The following is a 22,804-nucleotide window of genomic DNA, read 5'->3' on the forward strand; positions in this document are numbered from 1 at the left end:
GTTATTGTTTAATTATTTTAAACAAAATACAGAGTAGTTACGGTTTCAACCGGAATAATGTATTAAAAATTAAAAAAATCCCTTGCGGCACGCCGGAAGGTGGGGTAGATATCACCAGTGCTAAGTAGGGGATAAAAAAGATTTCCTCCTTAAAGTTAAGAAAAACTTCAAATTTACTCAATCCGCCGATGGTTGAATGTGAAAAACGTTTCACATGTTTATCACACGACAAGCCCCATCTTTTTACAATTCCAGAAATATTTTGGTCATCCCTTGCCGTAAGGGTTGGTTATATCAAAAAGTTTTCAGACAAAAAGTTTTTAGGTAATGTTTAGAGGACTAACGACCACTTTAAATCGATTCGACATTGTGCCTATTAAGGGAGGAAGTATAATTCTTTTTGTCTTAGAAACCCCATTTTTCAACCCCCTGGGCCAATGGTTGGTGATATCAAAAAACTTTACTTAGATACGTTTTAGTCCCTTATCCAAAGAATTGTAGAAACTTTAAATGATTTCGATATTTTACTTAATAAGAAAGTTATAGCGATATTTTGTTTTGGTCATCCTTTACCGTAAGGGTTGTTCATATAAAACGTTTTTTCAGATCAATGTTTTAGGTAATGTTTAGAGGACAACGACCACTTTAAACCGATTCGATACTATTCCTATTAAGGGAGGTATGATTTTTTTGTCTTCAAAGCCTAATTTTTCCACCCCTTGGGCTAATGGTTGGTGATATCAAAAAACTTTACTAACATAGGTTTTAGGCTCTTATCCAAGTAATAGTAGGAACTTTAAACAAATTGGATATTTTGCTTAATAGGAAAGTTATTTGTTTTTTCGAAAACGCCCTCTCCCATTTCCACTCTCATGGTCCGATTTTGGCCGTTAACGAACTCGACCGAGATTTTGAAACGAGTTATTTTTTGGGGGTTAATTTGAAAGTGATTGTCGCAAAATTACGGCAGTTATCGTGTCCACAAGAAAGTGATATATATAAATGTATATATACACTTTTGAGCTGACGGTCGTTTTGTGGTCTGGGGGATGTAAAACGCAAAGATATATCGAAATTTTCCGGAATTCGAATAATGGTACCCATTACAACAGATAGCTTTCTTATGAAATCTATGTAAAACTATATACATTTTTTTACGTATTGATTTTAAACTGCTGAAGAATGAAATCGTTTTTTCTTTTATCCGAAAAGTCCCACATAGGACCGTGCAAACAAATATCACTTCTTTTTAGCTTTTTTCTCCCATTCGTTTCTCATTTTACCTAATGACTTCGTTTTTACTTCTCTGATCATTTCCTTCCTGTCCTTTTTTTCTTTTGCCACAAGCACTTTTACATTGTAAATTATTCTTCAGAACTTGTCTCTATGGCAACACATACACCAACATAAAAGTAATAGAGGAAAAATGTAGACCGAAATGTAGAAAGAACATCTGCCAAAATTCAAGAAGACCTAGACACAGCGATAAGGAAAATCACATAAAATTTTTTAGGGTATATAATCAGGATAGACAAATTAAATACAGAAATCTTTGACAAGCTTCGGAACATAAAATGTAGTCAAATTACCTGAAGCGGATGGAAGAGGACCTCTAATGAAGAGGTCTGATGTGGTAGAGATAGCATTCAAAAAATAATTTATAATATAGTAAAAGTTCAGCAGGAAAAAAATGGTCAGAAAAGCTAAAACGAAGCCATATGGGGAAAAATGTATGGGAGAAAAAGAAGCTACTAAATAGAAGTGATGTTTTTGTAGCTCTTAATTGATTAATTACATATATATTATATAAAAGGAAAAAATGCTGTAAGTAGTAAAAGGTAATTTTTCTTTATATTTCTTCTTTTTTTTTTGAAACCGGGACAAAATTAAAAGTTGAATAATAAAAATCGAAATATAAAGAATTAAAATTACTATATTTAAAAGGTTTTGAAATCAATTTTATGTTTAATTTATTTTATATTTAATAAAATGGAATATACTAGTGTAAATATACTAGTGGAATATACTAGTGTGAATATTTATATAAAATAAGACGATTAATTAACGTTGTACAGCCATTATTGTTGTAAATATGGTTGGTTGTTTAAGTACTGCTTTATTTAGAAACCTCATAAATTTAAACACGTGCATAACAATATATTAAGGTTAATTCAGTTTAATTAAAAGTAATTTTCATTAAAACCAACATAAATTTATTTTAATGCAAATTTAATGTAAATTAACTAAAATACCTAATCTGATTTGAAAATAATTACTTATCAGTAAAAGCATATAAATTTTTTCAATAGAATATTCGGGATAGATTAAAAAAAACAACGTTTTTTTAACTTCGTCGTTTACGTATTATATAAAAATTTTCCTTATCGTATTTTTTTTCAGATTATATTGGTATTTCGTTTACTTTCGTTCGTTCTGACTACAATTTATTTATACCAGGCTTCCCAGTTATACGGAATATTACAATAGCAACTGATCATTGCATTGCATCATTCTATACAAACATCTACGAGTATATTAAAATTCCATCATTTTATAAAAATGGTTTGATGATTAAAAGGTGAAACGAATTCAAAAAATTTGGCACAACTACGTTTATCTTATTCTGTGAGGTAATACCATCATAATTTTTAATTAAATAATTATTCTCCTTCGTTGGCTACCTCAAAATTCATATACCGGCATCATATTAAAAAAAACTTGTTTCAATAGAGGAATAGATCAGATCAAATGTACAGTTTCATTCATTAAAAATCATCCGTTCATTAAATTAGAATTTATTTATCTACAAATCTCTTCCTAAAAACATCTGAATCTATGGTGCTTAGATTTTTTGGGGCGCTAGAAAATGAGAGCAAATACCACCAAATACTGTTATATTAAAAAATGGACGGGGCCTGTGTCAAGAGCTACGGTCTCAGGTTATTAGGGTTTTTAGGGCTGTTATATATTAGAAATAAGTGAATGAGAATAATTTAGAGTTACAAATATTTACTTATTTTTCTTTTGGCTTTTATTTCTGTTAATCTTGTCTTTTAAGTTTGCGTTTACTTTTCTTCATATTCTTCTATTACCGTTGTCTCCCATGCAAACTCTGTTGATTTTAAACGACTTTCCTTTAAATGGGTTTTCGTTTACCTGGTTTCGTTTACCTGGTTAAAGGTGAGTTATCGCAGTTCTGTTGGTCGTTTAAAGAGCGATACGTGGCTGCGCAATCAAGCAAACTGAAATTAGAAGCTGTTATTTATTTTTTAAGTAACTGAATGAATTTGTAAGGGAAGTCTATGGGTATATGTTACACCTTAATCCAGTAACAATAAGCGGGAATGGTATGAACGTGGAAATAGACAAATCTCTTTTTTCAAGGCGAAAATACAATATGCGGATGGTCTATCCTAAGCAGTGGGTGTTGGCGTGAATTTTCAAAGATAAAACAATGTTTCGTACATTTCCGGTCCTCGATTGAACAAAAGGAACATTACTGTGTTATAAAGAAGTGTATTAGACCTCTGAAGAACATAATTTATGATTTTTAGCGGAGTTATAATGATATACCTAATCTACAGGGTATAATTTTACACATCAAACTGTTAATCACTCGGTTAACGTTCAAGATCCATTTATCAGGGTTATCAGAGCCCACATACAGTTTCAAAAGTTTATTTTCAGCAGCGAAAAGACGGAATCGTAAGAATTACTGAAGAATTAATTCATTACTGAAGCTTATACGTGGGAATATGAAAATGGAAATTTGTAGAATACAAAAATTATATGCCGACCGGGATTCAAACCCGCGATCTCTGGATGAAATTTATTAGTTTATTTTCATTATGTACCTCAAAATGCTGATTTTAATGTAGTAGTCTAATATATATACATATATATATATATATATATATAATATTATATTGGATTTAGGTTGGGTACCCGCTGTAGGATGTATATGCTTTATACATCCTGTAGTTCCTCCTGGAACTACTGAATGTATACAGACATATATATATTATATATGTCTGCGAGTCTATTAATCTTTCACGTATAAACCACTCAACTGATTGAGCTGAAATTTTTCCTGAACATAGTATTTATACTTGAAAAGAACATAAGAATATTACTTGACTAAATGTTTCAACATTTCAGTATGGTAGCCGTTTTAATGGTTTGCGGTAACGACAGTTGTGTTCTTTGTCGATATTCTAATTTACAGTCAAACCGTTGGTGAAATCGAATTCGAAAACAACTTGGCGTATTTGAGGTTAAATTCTTTACAAAAAAACGGTCTTTGTCTTTTTCGTTATATTTTTCGGTTATCGATAAAAATAGCTTTAAAGATGTGACGATGTACGGCGTAGATTCCTTTCATTTTCAAGTGTCTCCGATTAACACTGGAAGTTGATATTTGATGACAGTTGACAAGCCACAATGGCAGACGCTTCAAGTGAAGTGACTGGTCTGCACTTAGAAAATCAATGCTTCTCGCATGGGCAATTACATTTGGCCTGCTCCAGAGTCGACTGTAGGAACAACCTGTGTATACATTCCAAAAAAAAACCTGTAAATTTTGTTTACAAGTTCATTCTTTAGATTATGTTGTTCATAAACAGTTTCACAAAAAAAAAGTTAAAAAAATGAGAAAGTACGATCACCTCCTCGTGGTGTTTGTCAGGTAACGTTAAGATCTGTGCAAAATACTTTTCTACCCGTACTAAGGACGAGTAACCAGCTATAACTACTATTTTTAAGAGCGGTTCGACTATTCTTAAACCCGCATATTTCAGATAACTCAAAATTTCGAGTCCTGTTCTGACCTAACTGTTGCTCTGAAGAAATTACTTACAATATACTGATAGTTTTTATAAACTGAACGTGCTTTAATTGTTATTTATCTGTTTTATTATCACAAGTACGAGAATTATAATGTATATGTGAGTATAATAAGCTAAGTAATGTAAAAAATGATTGCAAATTTTCCCCATTTTCGATTATACTAAACGAGATATTCACTACTAGGTTTGAGCTTGTAAATATTCTTCAGACAAATATCTAAAAACAGTTTTACGGAATTTTAATTCTTTTTTTAAGGCGTCCAAAAACAATTTTTTTTTTTTACATTTCCATTGTTTTATGCTACCGCTGTTGAATCAATCTTTAAGAGATTTGGTAGCATTGTGAGTTAATTTATGTATGTAATTCTGATTGCGTATTTCGCGAGCGAAGCCGCGATTGCAAATCTAAAAACCAATTAGTGGGTCCTGTTGCTCTGAAACAAACCAAATTGTTGCTCTAAAGAAATTAGAACACACCGATAGTTTTTATAAATTTAATAGTCTTAAATTGTTATTTATCATTATTATTTTCAAAAGCATGAGTTTAATGAACGCTGGGGTTCCAGGGGAACACAATGGGTTCTGACTAGACGGAAAGGGTGTGCGAAGCGCGCCCTAACCGGCTAATCATCCCCTAATCGCGATTAGAAACGCAAGCAATCATATAGCGCGATATATGTATAAAGGCTGTATGAAGATGGATTATTTTCATTAATGTCTTTTTTTCTACGAACTGTTTCAAGGACTGAGAGGTATAGGATCTGAGAAAGAAACATTTAATAAAAAAAACGAAATGAAAGTGAGAGTTTTTCAGAAATTGAGGTTAGTAGGTCACATCATAAAACGAAGACGTTTAAAAAAGAAAATTGAAAAGGAGAAATAAAAAAGAGTAAATACGTAAAAAAAAAAAAAAACGGAGTAAAATATTTCATGAGGTTGATACTTTATTAGGTTAACTGAACGTATCGTTTTTTATTTTATTTTCCTTATTACTTGCTTATCTCTTAGAATTTATTACATTTAATTTTTTCTGATTTTATTGTGTGTAACCCATTCAAGAAATTAAAACAACATTTTTTACGGGTCTTGTGTCATTTGTTTATTTTTTTTTCTGGGAAAATTTTGCTGTACAAAAATATAACCCCTACCCCTTAACAAAATAAGCTAGATTAGAGTGTTCTAATAAAAAGAAAAGAATTTAATATTTTTAAGTAGGTTATAAATACAAAGTCGGTTGAATATCATAATCCACATGTGTTACAACAGTTAACATTTTTTAACTGCGAAATCAGGAAATTAATATCAAAGTTTCCCTATTGATTTGTAAATAAATGTGGTTTATTCCTTCCTAACGCGTTATTTCTGTTGTTCATTTTTATGATTATTATTATCAACCCAAAATTATTTTTTTTTAAACAAAACGTAACGTTTATACATTTTTCATTTTAACTTGGCCCATAGTATTATTAGTTAAATATAACAGTTGTAAAATACTTTCTCTGGAATAACTTTGTTAATTTGATTACAAATCTGTTTGTTATAAAAATTTCTACTACAAACATGTGTGTTTGGCTTTCTTTGAAAAGTAAATAAATGAAGTAGTTTCCGCTTCCTAAATTTGTAAATGATAAAATGCTGCAAATGACACCTTCATTTGGCTCACTTGGGGAAAAAACTTATAAATAATGCTTCATATCTCTTTTTACTTTTCAGATAAAGCCTTATTGCGGGATTTCTCAGTATTTTTGAACATTTTACGCGATATGTGGGATAAATTTAAACTATTTCTAGGAATTTGTTTGTTTTGAAAGGTAAATGACGGTGAATATAAATTATTTATTTTTAATGCATATTTTCCTGATGACATTCAATATTTTTTTTTATATTTTAAGTTTTTAAATTTAGCAGTAGGATTAAAAAGTAGTTTACAAGTACTGAAACCCTTAACTAATTTTTCCTTTGTCAAACGTAGAAAAATTAAATTTAACAAATGTCTCATAACGATCTTTTCTTTGGTATGAAATCTCTATATCCCAAATCCATGGTTTTCGAGTTATTTTTAATAATTATATTCCGTATATTATTTCTATGTAATTTTTATTTTTTTTTAGGCGTTTTGATCTCTTAACGATTTGTTTTTAATATAAAAAAAAAATAATATTATTTTAAAAGATACATCTACTCCTTCCTGATAAAACTAACTTATATATACATTCAATTAACAGGTGACCACGTACTTTATGTAAGCATTACTTAAGCTAATTTAATATTAAAAAAACCTAAGGATTAAACCTGAAAAAAAGGAAAGTTAATGATTTTAACCAAATCATTAAAAAAAGGCACTTTTTGTAGTCTTGTGGTCTTTTTGTGGTCTTTTTGTATCCCCATGTATGAATATAAACTATATATGCATCTATAGTCGAAGCTATATTTTTAATCTAGATAAACAGACGAGTTTGCATAGAACCTACATTGTTATTTATAGAGGTTATCTATTCTCCTCTTCCAAATCCGTTTCAAAAAAATATCATAAAGCGTATAGCGTGTAAATCCCTAACAGTAACCTATTTTTACTAGCCTAACTTGTTTGTGTTAAGTTTTTGAGTCGCTAAGTATTGGAATTATGGAAATGTAATGATAAAACTTTCTTTATTATTATTTGGCATTTTTATTTCTGCATTTTATAGAAACGGATATTACAATAACTGGAATAGTTTATAAAATGTGTTGAAAATAACGTTCTTCAACATCAATACAACGCTGTACATATTTAAATTCGTTTTCAAATACTTTAACGTGGAATGTACTAAAATATCTAGTACGTATGCCTTTATTGCGGTTTTTAGTCGGGCAATCTTGCGTGATCTGTTTGGATACACTGCTTGTTTCGTTTCTCCCCATAGAAAGTAATCTAAGGGAGTCAGATTGGTAAGGGAGACATTTCGTAAAAAATTATCATTGACTTAATACCTGTGTGCGCTGTGGCGCCTACTTGTTGGAACCAACCGTGACTGATTTCCACTTCTTTTGACCGACTAATGAAGTTTGTTTAAGCAGCACAGTAACGATCACTATTTTCATAAAAATATTTCAAAAAAAATTGGATCCACAATGCTTGTTCTACTCGTATCGACCCAGACTCCCAATTTTTACTTCGTGTAGATTGTTCGTGTAGTTCACGGTTGATTGTTATCGACCACAGTCGTGTATTTTGTGAATTAATAATTCCCAGAAAAAACCGGGCTTCATCTGTAAAAAACGTCATGTCGAGAATACATACGGAATTTTGGTAAATAAAACGTTTAACCGTTAACAATAATTTATTCTTTTGGTATGATCTGTAGGTTTCAGTTCTTGAATTCACATTAATTTGTAGGGGAAAAGATTCAGCTTTCTCACAGCTTTATGTGCGGTAGCAAGTACGATATCTTACTGCTGTGCTAATTTAAGCGTTGACTTTGATGGAATTTCGGGCATAGCATCCGAAATATCCAGCAGCTTCTGTTCGTTTAGTTTATGAGGTCTTTCGCTTCGATCAGCGTCTACAACTGAGAGCCTGTTGGCCGAAATTTTTCGATAAGAATTTGCATCGCGGTGAGGAACAGTAGTATTTGGAAACTTTTCAGGAAACTTCACTAAATCAGTATTGTTGTCACTTTAATGAAAGACGTGGTCAACGAGAAAAGTACGTTCCTCTACCGAATGAACTATTAAGTTTCTCGCAAATATTAATTCCGATAAACAAAACGAAATAAGGCACGTTCAGTCATAAATCAACTGCCGTCTTGGTTTATTACCAAGACGTTGGGCTGAGCAACACCCAATGAACCCACAGGTTAACCGACCCTGAAGAGAATGCACCGCATAATTCTAAACCATACTGCACACCAACTTTCCAAATGCATTGTAGTTAGGATCAGAAGGACTTCCCTTCCGATTACCCTTTTGTAAAGTCAACTTAAAATCCATTTCAGATTCAACAGTAGTAGCTGTGTGTGCTTCATCTGAAAATCTTGCAGAAATGAGAATTTATTAATAACTTTCCTACAGCGATAAAACTTATTTTTTTTATTGTATAATTATTTTTTTTTTTCGGTAAATTATGTAAGATATAGAATTTATGAATTGATCAACCATAAACGTTTTTTTTCTTCAACGTAAACCAAAAATCATAATTAGTATTAATATATATTAATTTTTAAATTTTGTAAGCTTAAGCAAAAAGTAAATAGTTGACAAATCGCTCAGTAATAGGAAAGAGAACTTCTGTGAGTATAACCGTCCATGTGGGTGTCGAAGGAAGAGAAGAGATAGGTCGAAACCATGCTTGTGTGTGTGGGTGCGTGCGCAATTCAAATCTATCGTCTGTTTTTATTTTAGATATACATTTATTCTTATTTTCATAGCGAGTATTGTATATGATACAACCTGATAGAACCTGTTTTCTATTTTACGTTTTTAAAGAAAAAACATCAAACTATTTTTTTCAAAATCCCTTTCTAATTTTATTCTCTTTGTACCTTTATTTACGGTATGTTTTGAATATGAACGTACCTCCTTCTTTTCATTAGTTCCTCACATTTCAGTATTCAAAAATCTTTTGATTTCCTTTCAGTTTAAATTCGGAACGTGATGGATTTACCATTTCACCACTTTTCTAACCAATATTTCCTTCATTTCCTTTATTTCTTAGATATGATTCCGTTTTCTCTCAAATGAATACTTTACAATGCTCCGCTTTGATATTAATCGCTTAATATCTCTAATTATCATTATATTACGACGTTTTAGCTTCATTAGCCAATTCTTCCACCATTAAAATACTAATACTATTATATGTACTCAATTACAATTTAAATATGACATAGTAATGTAATCGATGTTTCTCCTGGTATAATATATTTTATATTAGTCGGAATCAAAATAAAAAAAAATAAAAAATCAATATATTTTATAGAAAAATTAATTAAAATTTTAAAGTTTTAATTCTTGTTCTTCTGAAATCCTTTATAACTAAATTTATCGCAATAAACTTGTCCCGTCGAAATAAAGGAAGACGTCATTTTTGTATGATATTTAAAAGGTTTTTGTAAAAATTTAGTACAAATTATATTCCATTTAATACTGTTTTCTTTTTCTTTTATTTCCCGATTATCTATTTATCTAATACGAGATTATAAAAAAAAATTAAAAAGTACTCTCCAAAGATATTAGTGATTTTGGATGATTTGTAATCTTATTTGTGTATTCCCTTATACTTTATTGAATTTATCAATCGGTGCTAATATAATTTTTGACAGATTTTTAACATTCTTTTTCGATTAATAATACGAAAGTAGTAACTAATCATAATAACTGTCAAACTGAAAAAAAGTAATTTTTCTTCCGTACGTAATTTTATAAAATAACGTGAAGCTAATCATTAAAGTTACTTAAGAGATCGGCCTAACAATAATAATAGTAACTTGAAAACAAAGGCATTTATCGAGAAACTGTTTTATTCGTCTTTTTTCTAGTAAAAGAATACGTTAAAATTATTATGTATTTACATGTCCAACTCTCTATTTAAAAAAAAAAAAAATTGATCCAATATGGCGGACAAAAATTTGAAGCTAGCCGTAGATTAGTAATTTTGTAGATCCTCTCTTGTTTATATTTAGTATCCACAGTTCGTTTTCGTACTTTAATATTGTTCTATATTTGTAATTTATTATTATTGATTCTAAACATTATTTTACAAATTAATTAGGTATTTTGTGACGTTCCTCTTATCAGGAATTTTACAATAGTTCTGCATAATCTAACCTGACAAATGTTGGTGCAGTACTGTTTCTTTTTTTCTTTTTTTGTACGAATTAAGGTAGTATTGTGATAGCGAAAAATTTCGGTTCTCAGATTTCAACGGAAATATCCATTTTGAATAGTTCGATGTTTTTTTTTTTGTTACACGTATGTACGTCTCTCTCGTAACTCAAAAACGATTAGCCGTAAGATGTTGAAATTTTGGATTTAGGACTGTTTTAACATCTAATTGTGCACCTCTCCTTTTGATTGAAACTGAACCAAAAGTGTTAAAAAAAAACCGAAATTTCAAAAGAAAATTGGAGTTTTGGTTTTTTTTTAACTGCAGTAATAAGCCCTCATTGAGAGCTTTTCAAAAATATGTCATAAGTGGTACTATTTTCATCGGTTCCAGAGTTATAGACAAATACAATTTTAATTAATGAAATATTTGGAGAAAGGCATATCGGTTCGAATCGGACTTCATCATTTTTTTAACTTTTTTTTTTTAATTTAAATATATTGATTTAATCATTATTAGCTCGTGATTGTAAAAAAAATTACGATAAATAATAATTCAATAATAAAAATAAAAATGAAATATGAATAAAAATCAGAAGTTAATAATGAAATAAAATTTTATATGCTTTTAAAAATGTGTGTATGTAATTTAATAGGCATTATTACGTATATGTATATGTAATAGCGTTTGTAAAAAAACATCTAATTATTAAATAGTAATTGAAAATTATATTTTAGAATAGTAATTTTTTGGATTTCCTAGTTTAATTTCTGTTTAATTTTATCTACATTAAAGTTAACTACAGAGCGACTGAAAAATAGACCCTCACAAGAACAACATATACACTGAGGCATACATGCTCGATCTTTAATAAATTGCAAAAAATTCTTATCTTTTAGTTCATTACTTCTCTGATATTGTCGGAGTTGATATTCTTCCTAATTCTTTTTTTGGTTTTAACATATTCTTCGTCTTCATATTCATCTTGTTGACGTTTTTTGAGATATATTTATTCATGTTTTTTCTTTTTTCTATATGATTGTTTGTTTTTAATTTTTGATTATTCACCAAATAATTCAATAATAAAAACTGAGGATTTTACACCGTACGGTCGAAATTAACATTTTTTAGTAACAGGAGTTCACTAAACGGAATAGTTAAATTATTATTAACTTTTTTTTATACGACTCTCCAGAACTCTGAAACTTTTTTTAATCAGCAACTCACGAAGGTACGAATAATACTTATTTAATAATACGAGTGATAAAAGGACTTTTACTCTTTCCTAATATTTCGTGTAAAGTAGTTGAAAATAATTGTATAAATATTTGATATTAATAAAAACAAATATTTCAGCAATTGTGAATTGAAGGATCGTATCTCACTTTCAAATGAAATAAGTTTAAATGAAATGCAACAAAAAATGTGTATACGTAATTTAATATGTACAAGGAAGTCGTGTAGTGTCCACATCAGATTTTGTTTTAGAAGCCAAATCTGAGGTAACTTTTTACGTTTTTAACCGCCTTTGGAAAAAATTAGAAGGTTCAATCCTTTTGTGTTAGTTTATTATTTAATATTTATTAATATCTAATTTTTTGATCTAATGTGTTGATTTCGATAATTAATTTTTATTCTGTTGAGAAAATTCTTAAAATTGTATTGTTAATTTATTTTTTACAAGTAATTTAAATGGAAGATTTTTTTTTAGACAAAAAATAATCACAGTCGATTTTGAAGATTTTTTAAATATCGAAGTATAATGATACAGTTTTTTAAATCGATATTCAAAGTATTCTTTTTTGCGAGATATTTAACGACTGGAAAAATTCAGTTAAAAATTCATCCACTTCTATACACACTTTTTTATATGGTTTCTTTCAGTTCTTTTTTTTTATTTTTTATCTGTAAGCACGTTTTTTATAATAAAAAAAACATTTTCTAAAAAAAACAACAAAATGGATAAAATAAAGATCGGAGAGAAAAACAAATAAAACGAAATTCTGTATATAAAAATGTTTAAGAAAAGATTTGTTTCCTTTCCTACCGAAAAAAAAAGAACAAATAACGTGAATTAAGATCAAGACGACGGAGATCCAGTAGACGGAAGAAAGAAAGAAACCGCATAAAGGTATGGTGAAAGGATATTGGAAACGAGAAAATTTCAAATAAGATGAAAAAAAGTTGTTGCTCGGTTCATAGTGATCAAATCGAAAAGTAAAAATATAATTTGATATATAAAAATTTTCTTACAGAATTACTCCTTACGTAGAAATAACATTACTTTGTTAGCGACTTTAATAACCGATATGTAATATAATTTCCTGCATATTATTTCAAGTATATTTAAATTTTGCCGGCAAATATTTTTCATTTAACGCCTTCAATTGTTATTTTATTGCTTAACAACAGTTGTTCTTTTTTAATTATCAGTAGTATTTTTTATATCTTTTAATACTGCTTCTATCACAATTTGTCTGAGGTTTCCCTTGCGCCTTCCAGTGAAGTGTTGATGAATTATTTTTTCTTTCGCTATACGTATAATCTCAACTTTTCATTACTAAAGTGATCTAATTCAGTATATATATTTCCAACAAAATTAATAGTATTTCTGCATTCCGTGAGTCTTAGCTAATGCTCAGTTCTTCTCAAGTTTTCGCTTTGCGATCTTTTTCCTATTTTTTTAACAACTCAAGTTTCGTTTTTTGAAAAACCTTTTTTTATATTGGGGAAGTGTTTTTTATCTATATTTTAAAGAAAAAATAAATTTAGAAAAAAAGTTATAAAAATCTGTTATTAATTTTTTATTTATTACATAACGTTTGTATAAATGTGTGAACCAAATATTATTGTAATATTTCAGTGTAATACTTTCCCGGCAAATATAGCTAGAATAGCTTTATTGAAGGGAAAAGTATGATAATCATATAGAAATTGTGGGTATCGGGTATTTTTTGCAAATCTTTATGTTTTAAAGTCCGACTAGTTCATCTAGACCAAAAAATCATTACCAGATGTTTAGGAATGTATGTTTCCCACTGCTTTTGGCCTTACAACTCGGAACTGACTGAACCGAGTTTGTTAAAATTTGCATCAAGTATTTCTGTATGGGGGCATTGATCGTATTAATTTTTTTACAGAATTCGTTAAGGGATGGAGGGATATCGCATAAAAATCCAATTTCGATTTTCTTCAGTATAATTTTAGAGAAAACTTTATTACAGAAAATCTGTTATCTAAAATGCTTACATAGATCATACAAAATAGTATTTTTCAAGATTAATCCCTATCTATTATAGTTGAAACGTATGTGTTTTCCTCTTTTACTCGATCTCCGTTCTGTTTAAATATTTTTCAAAAATATTTTGAAAGTTCATGCTGCATGTGTAGAGCTATCAAAATATTTGTATGTCGTTATTTGCACTTCTTATTTCTCCTTTTCGATTTTATTTTTTAAATATCTTAATTACATGATGTGATCTCCTACCAACCTCATTTCTGAATAAACCACACTTTAATTTTTTATTTTTATTTTTTATTAAATGTTTCTTTTGTAGATCCTGTACGTCTCAATCCTTAAAAAAATTGGTAGAAATAGACTCCAATGAAATAAATTCATCTGTATATAGGCTTTTGTATGAGAGTTTTCAACTTAAAAATGTCCCATCATTGAGTAGTTTATACTAAATTTTTGTTAAAATGCATATATTAATTGAGACGGGTAAAATAAATGGAAACTGTTTAATGGCTGCACATTTGAATATTGTCAGTGTGTCGAGCATTGGCTTTTGAAAAATGCTGCGTAATCTTGTATTGTTGCTGTTAAAGTGTGGTTAATCGTTGAACAACTTGTATTCGTGATGGAAATTTATTTAGAGACAAAATTTCATGTTGTGTATCGACAAAAGTTCAAAGAGAAATTTGAAAAGAAAGCTCTAGTGAAATGTGTTATTCAGAGGTTAATTAAAAAATTTCGTGAAGCAGGTTCGGCAATACACCAGAAACGTGTCCGAAACAGATCAGTTTTAATGATACAGAGTGTTAAAGCGGCAATTACAAGATCTCCTCATAAATATTTACGGAGACTAAGCCGGGAATAGAACATATTAATTGATGATTTACTTTATTATATTTTAGTAGTAGTTATTCTCTGAAAATTCTTAATTTTTGAATAAAATAATTTTATAAAATTATATAAATAATAATAATTATATATAATAATAATAATAATAATAATAATAATAATAATAAAAAGTAATTTTTTATAAAATAATTTTATCAGATGAGGCTCGTTTTCATTTATTGGATTGCAGCAATGAACAAAATTACACTTTCTAAACTGAATACTTATTCCTTTACAATTTTATCGAAATTTTCCTGTGTTATAGTGAACAAATGTTTTTCAGTTATTAAGAAAAATATTTTTTCTTCAGTTTTATTTATTTTTTTTCACAGAAAACACTGCAAATATCGTCTCTACGTCGAGTTGAAAATGCTCAGTAAACTTTATCTTTTAGAAGTGTAAAACCAATAATAGCATTACAAGTTTGAGTTATAAGCTGCTTGATTTCATACAACGTAATATTGAATGACTTTGGCTTAACTAGCAAACGTAATTTTTAAAATTTACGTTTTATATTCTTGGTTATGAAATATTAACTTAGTTTCTATTAGCTAAAGGACGTGTTTTATGTTTTAGATAAGAACGTATCACTGTCAAATACTCTACTCATTATAATAGATTATTATCACAAAAGAAATTAACGTAATTAAGTCGTTAAACCAATTTTTCTAATTATCCATCCATTACGCAAAATCGAATGAACTCTTACACAGAATTAAATTATACCCCCACAGAACTTTCCTTTTTCCTTCGATCTTTCAATAATTTGCAGCAATTTGCAAGAAAAAATCTTGCAAATCTTTATTCAGATATTTAAACAGTTGAAATCTCTATTTTAAAATAGTTTGAAACACATAATATAGAAGTCGTTAAAACATCAGTCATCTTTGTGTAGATGAAGCTATATTGTCACTTTTGAAACTGGTATGTTAATAATAGAATTAAAAAAAAAAGAAGATTTATTACTAATAAATTTCTTATTTTTAATAAAGCTTTTTTTATTCTATAGAAATTTATAAACTAAAGAAAAAACTACGTAAGTGTAAAACAGTCCGATTTTTATTTATCTTAAAATGATTAATTTTTTTTTTTTATTAATTTAACTTAAATAATTAAAGTAAACTAATCTTCTTAGATTACAAAGGTTAAATTATATAATAGGTTAAAGTCTCTAGATGTCCGGGATTAAATCCAGAATCTCCTCTTCCGTTTTACAGGCAAAGATGGCTACAGGATTATTAAGATTAAATCAATGAAATTTCATAAACCATATTAGTTAATTATATATAATATGTTTTGAATTTTGTGTATTTCTTTTCCTTTTTTTTAACATTCATTATTTTTGAATGTTATTTATGAAGTTATTACTCGCTGCAATATTGTCAAAGAATTTCTCAAAGAAAGTCGTAATTTTTTTAAAAATATTTTGTAATTGTAAATTTCTTGTTTCTCAATTTTAATTATAGTTTTAAATATCCTTAGACTAAAATTAACGATTAAGTTACTAGTATATCATTAAATTACTTAAGTAAATATAAGTAATTTATAAAATTCTATAAAATGTTTATTTTTTTGTTATTACTGAACTTTCAGTAATACTTTGAGTTTGAATACACTCGTAACTAAAAATAGAGCGATATTCTTTTTGAAACGTGGTAGCAGTAGTATTTCTGTCTCTTCGAACCCAGTAAAAATTTCCGTACATGTCATATTTATTTATAATTATCAGGCTTATGTGATGAATTAATTAAATAAAATACTTTTGTATATGTACAAATGTATACAAGCTGGCTCCTGGACTCTCGGGTCCAGATCGGTCCTGGCAAACTTTGGAGCCAACTGAGGAGCTTGAGTTGAGGGGACACGGGGCCTACCCTAGGGCCACAGAGCTCACTATTCCCATGTTGCCAGGGGGATCGGCCCCCTGAACACCTGAAGTGCTCGTTTCGGTCGCCATTCCTGTCTACTCAGAGGGCTCCGCCCCCTGACCGCCGCAATGTTTGTTATTCTCATGGCTGTGAAAACAAAACTGATAAATAACGATTTAAGTATTCAGGCTTTATAGAAAACGAAAAAGAAACTAAATTATAAACGACAGAATAATAGTAATTTTTCCTGTTTAGCCTCTGGAAATTACCGTCAGGTATTACTTCAGAGGATGAATGGGGATGATATATATGAGTGTAAATGAATTGTAGTCTTGTACAGTCTCAGGTCGACCATTACTGAGATGTGTGGTTAATTGAAACCCACCAAAGAACACCGGTATCCACGATCTACTATTCAAATCCGTATAAAAGTAATCGCCTTTACTAGAATTTGAATGTTGCAACTCTCGACTTCCAAATCAGCTGATTTGCAAAGACTCGTTCACCACTAGACCAACCCGGTGGGTTAGAATAATAGTAACTACGGTAACTAAAATACACACACCTTTGACGACGTAAATTTCATAACTTATTTCTTTGCCGTGCCGATTGGAGGTAATTCACCTCCAATCGGCCTTCATATTACTCACATCAGGAAAAATTCCATGCTTGTAACGGCCATCGGGTGATTCAGTCCACCTCACCTACCGTAATTGGAAACCTCGGTCGTTTATTTCTTTTATGCGCCCAGAGGTAAGTTGTCGTACCTTCTTCGTAATCTTCATAAAGTAATTGACGCTCACTCGCAATAAGTTGAGCGATGTGAATTTAATATTACTTTTAAAATTATTAGATAGATTTCATAAGAAAGCTACCTAGTGTAATGGGTACCGTGATTTAACTTCCGGAAAATTTCGACATATCTTCGCGTTTCACATCCTCCAGACCCCAAAACCACCTTCAGTGCAAAGGTTTATACATATAATATTTATATTTCACTTTCTTGTGGACACGATAACTACCGTAATTTTGAGCCAATTACTTTCAAATTATTCTTTAAAAACAACTCGTGTTAAAAATCTTGGTCGTATTCGTTAATGGACAAAATCGGACCAAGGTGGTGGGAATGGGGGAGAGCTTTTTCGAAAAAACAAAATATTGCTATAATTTTCTTATCAAGTAAAATATCGAATTCTTTTAAAGTTTCTACTATTCTTTAGATGAGGGCCTAAAACGTATCTAAGTAAAGCTTTTTGATATCACCAACCGTTGGCCCAGCGGGTGGAAAAAATGGGGTTTCGAAAACAAAAAAAATATCATACCTTCCTTAATACGGTACGGTATCAAATCGGTTTAAAGTGGTCGTTATTTCTTTAAACATTATCTAAAACTTTTCTCTAAAACAATTTTTGATATGACCAATGCTTACGGCAAGCATTGCTGGAATTGTAAGAAGATGGGGCTTGTCGTATGCTAAACATGTAAAACATTTCTCCCCCATGCAATCAGTGTCGTATCGACTAAATTTGAAGTTTTTCTTAAATTTGAAGCGGAAATCTTTTTTATCCCCTACTTACCACCGGTAAAATTACCGGTGCCCTCCGGCGTGCCGAAAGGAATTTTTTTACGTTGTAGTCGGGTGAAATAATAATCTTAACAAAGTTTAGGCCATTAAAGTCACCATATAATATAGCCTACACCATGCACCCGATTACAAACAACACGCAATGTGAAAGTAATATTAAATTTAACATAGGTGACTAATTTAGTGTATCCTTAAAAAATTCCTTTAAGAAAAGAAAAAAATTATTTATTTTTTGTCGTTCGTTTTTCATAATTATTATAAGCAGATGTTGTCCAATTAGTATTTTATTTATAATACAATAATTTTTTTTTATGTACGGTTTCGTCTGTTTGCATACCACCTTGAGAAGTTCTACGTACCAATGTTACGTGTACCACAGTTTGTGAACCGCGGTCTAAAAAATCCATCATTTGATTTATTTAAATACGTTAAAAAAAAAAATTAAAATATTTTTCTTTGATATAAACTGTAAAAAAATAAACCTTGACTGGAAGTGCTTTTACTATTAATAATGATGTATCATTCTATATAAACACTTCTTTTTAATAAAAATTTTAATTAATGTTATCCTTTAACAAAAACATACTATGTTTCAAAAAATAATGTTGAATGCAGTCAAAATAACGAATGAATAGTATTATAATAATAAGTGAAACCTATTACCGTCCTATTTGCGTGCATCCTTTGTTGTTCGTACCATAATTTTTACATAAAATGCAATAAAATAATATCATAACGTATAAAATAAGATTCAATATCAAAAATTTTAATTATACAGAATTTTTAATTAGATGCATATTTTATATATGTATAAAATTGAAACTTACGTATACATCTAGACGTTTGTGGAGGTGTATCCAGAATAGCGTTCGTCAGTCTTGTCGTTGCTGCTTGTGGTAATCCTATTTGACTGGCACTTGAATGTCCTTGTCTTGAATTGGACGAATGAAATGATTGCTGTGAACCTCCTCTACGAATTTTATTAGAACTGTTCGACTGTGAACAAAAATGAAAAAAAAATTCATAAATAATAAATCAATAAAAATTCAATTAGTTGTTTTATTATTAACTAGCAGACCCGGCAATGCTTCGCTATTGCTATATATATATATATATAGACAGAAAGAGAGAGAGAGAGGAGAGAGAGTGGGAGAGAGAGAGTTTAAATGAACACAATTGAAAATTTGATAAAAAATATTAAAAACTGAACTCAAATTTTACCTTTCACTTATTCCCCTTATTCCCGTTCGCCCTTCTCCCAGTTTCCTTTTTACCCTTTCCCGTTTTTCCCCTTTCTCTTTCCCCCTTTTCCCCTTTTCCTCGTTTTCTATTTTCCCCTTTTTCCCTTTTGCCCGCGCGTAAATCGATCCATTAGTTTTTTGGTCTTTAGCGGACACATATACGAACATGCCTTTTATATATATATATAGAATAAGTCTCTTTATATACTTGTTTGTTTGTTTCGTAAATATCTCGACACCGGCCCCACCTAGCGGGTATAGTTTTTGCAAAAATATTTCTTTTCGCGTAACTAATATTCATATTCTGAGTATGACCCAAATCGGTCCATAAATATAATTTTTCTAAATATTTCAACCTCAGCGACATCTAGCGGGTTCATTATTTGCAGAGCTAATTCTTTACATGTAAGTAACATGTATTCTAAATATGAGGCAAATCGGACCATAAATACAATTTTTCGAAATATCTCGACGCCAGCGCCACCTAGCGGGTCCAAATTAATTTAGAAACCTTCCCTGGCATGCCTCCAACCATTCCCCAAAGTTTCATTGCTATCGGATGAACGGTTTAGGAAGGCATAAGAGACATACAGACAGACAGACAAACATTCATTTTTATATATATATATAAATGTATGTAATGTTTTATTACAATATAATATTTTTACTTTTATATTCAATTAATAAAAAAAAAGTCTTTTATTATCCCTTACTATATTCGTACGTAATTTATATCAAAAGATAAATTATAAAATGGTGACATTTTAAACAGTACGGAAAGAGTCTCGCACATATCATTTCTTCCGCTCAAAAAACAAATATTTCTGTAATATAAATAAAACTGTTTTTAAACAAATTGTTACTGATATGAAAAAGGGAAGACGCTACACATTTCTATTATCAAAATCTATTATTAATTTAGAATTTTATTTTTTAAAAATACGCTTTAAATATATGTAATAGACAATAGATATACAATAGATAATAAACAATTTTTACTCGTTCCATATAATAAGCAAAAAATAGAACATATTGTTAACAAAACTCTCACCGGCCTGATTTCATCTAAATGTGATACATATCAAATTTACATAAATAATACAATTCTTATGATTATTCCTTTTATTGATATATGAAATCGGGCCGGTAATAGTTTTGTAACAAATTTTTCTATTTTTTGCTTATTATATGGAACGCTTAAACATTGTTTATTATCTATTATGTTTATTGTTTATTATATTTATTTAACATGTATTTTTTTTAAAGAAAAAACTAAATTAAACAGATTTTGATAATAGAAGTGCAGTGTCTTACCGTTTTTAATCAGTATCGTTTTGCTAAAAATAGTTTTATTTATATTACAGAAATTTTTGTTTCTTGAGCGGAAGAAATGTATCTGCGAGACTCTTACTATACGGTTTAAAATTTCATTGTAATTTTTTTTAATATCACTGCGTTTCGTTAGATTATTCTTTTATTTTTTTTATGAATTACTGATTGTTATCTTATGGATTTATTATTAAAATTATTGCCTTAGAACAAACAAATTGAATTTCACGGCCAATTTTTTTGTTGATAGTCATAACATTCACTTCATACCATATTATTCCTTTTTTAATAAAACTAGTATAATGAATGACCCTTTACGAATCGAAGATACGTGGTGTAATATTGCGCTTATTACTTTGTAAGTGTAACACTTGATTATATCGTATCCGTGGACATACTTTTTATATTATTATTATTAAATGATTTTTTTTTTTTATTTCTCCATCAATTAGTTCAAATAGTTCTAATTGTAGAATAAAAATTTTACCCATCGAATTTATTTCTGTTTTATTTAAAAATTTTTGTCGCCACATTTGCAACACTTTCCTACTGTTCTTGTTTTTTGTGCTTTATTAGCAGCTGTAATCTCTTGTAAACTAAAATTTTTTTTTTTTTTTTTAATAAGTCATGGGAATTAAAATAATTGTTTCATCAGTACTTTCATTTAAGAGCATTTACTATTAAAACAAGCTGTTATATATTTTATTTTAAATCTTATTATTTTAAATACATTAACACGTTTTTTGCTGATGATATAGTAATTCTAGCCGAGAGTAAAAAGGATTTAGAAGAAACAATGAACGGCATAGATGAAGTCCTACGCAAGACTATCGCGTGAAAATAAACAAGAACAAAACAAAAGTAATGAAATGTAGTAGAAATAACAAAGATGGACCGCTGAATGTGAAAATAGGAGGAGAAAAGATTATGGAGGTAGAAGAATTTTGTTATTTGGGAAGTAAAATTACTAAAGATGGACGAAGCAGGAGCGATATAAAATGCCGAATAGCACAAGCTAAACGAGCCTTCAGTAAGAAATATAATTTGTTTACATCAAAAATTAATTTAAATGTCAGGAAAAGATTTTTGGAAGTATATGTTTGGAGTGTCGCTTTATATGGAAGTGAAACTTGGACGATCGGAGTATCTGAGAAGAAAAGATTATAAGCTTTTGAAATGCGGTGCTATAGGAGAATGTTAAAAATCAGACGGGTGGATAAAGTGACAAATGAAGAGGTATTGCGGCAAATAGATGAAGAAAGAAGCATTTGGAAAAATATAGTTAAAAGAAGAGACAGACTTATAGCCCACATATTAAGGCATCCTGGAATAGTCGCTTTAATATTGGAAGGACAGGTAGAAGGGAAAAATTGTGTAGGCAGGCCACGTTTGGAGTATGTAAAACAAATTGTTGGGGATGTAGGATGTAGAGGGTATACTGAAATGAAACGACTAGCACTAGATAGGGAATCTTGGAGAGCTGCATCAAACCAGTCAAATGACTGAAGACAAAAAAAAAAACAAAAAAAAACTCGTTTTTGCACGAGATACGAGATCATTCGTAAATTCAAAGGTGCCGTTACGTACTGCTACCTAGCGGCGCGATTCGTAAATGCATATTTTTGAGTTAAAGTGACATATTCGAGTCTCGCGGTTCAACAAGTAGAAGAAAAAAACCGTTGTCTAACAAAATTCGAGGTATTTTTTGAAAGTATTCTTTATTACAAATCTAATTCAACTGAAATATAATGTTTTCACGCTTATTTAATATTTTTCCCCCCATTTTCATTTCACTTTTAGGTTAGGTCATGTTTAAAACTGTAAACATAGTTCTTTGACTTCGCCGTGCCGTCCAGTTTTGCGGATTCTTACCGGCGAAGTTCTGACAAACATCTTGATAATATTATAAAATAAAATAAAAGTTTATATTATAGATTTATAAAAGAATACAGTAGTAGGTAACAGGAATATACATAATAGAGATAAATATCTTTCTGAAAAATAGTACAAA

At 29.6% G+C, this 22,804-nt stretch overlaps 2 protein-coding genes across 2 annotated transcripts in view; one reads left to right on the forward strand and one right to left on the reverse strand.

Moving 5' to 3' along the window:
- LOC142332503 (dynein axonemal heavy chain 1-like) overlaps positions 1 to 22,804 on the forward strand; it is an 897,921-nt gene that overhangs the window by 211,798 nt on the left and 663,319 nt on the right. The window lies entirely within an intron of this gene.
- LOC142332427 (uncharacterized) overlaps positions 1 to 22,804 on the reverse strand; it is a 267,087-nt gene that overhangs the window by 121,484 nt on the left and 122,799 nt on the right. The window contains exon 2 of the mRNA XM_075378873.1: positions 19,051 to 19,219. Within this exon, the coding sequence (XP_075234988.1) occupies positions 19,051 to 19,219 (169 nt within the window). The remainder of the gene's footprint in view (positions 1 to 19,050; positions 19,220 to 22,804) is intronic.

Source organism: Lycorma delicatula, chromosome 11 (assembly GCF_047948215.1).
Source record: "Lycorma delicatula isolate Av1 chromosome 11, ASM4794821v1, whole genome shotgun sequence".
NCBI lineage: Eukaryota > Metazoa > Arthropoda > Insecta > Hemiptera > Fulgoridae > Lycorma > Lycorma delicatula.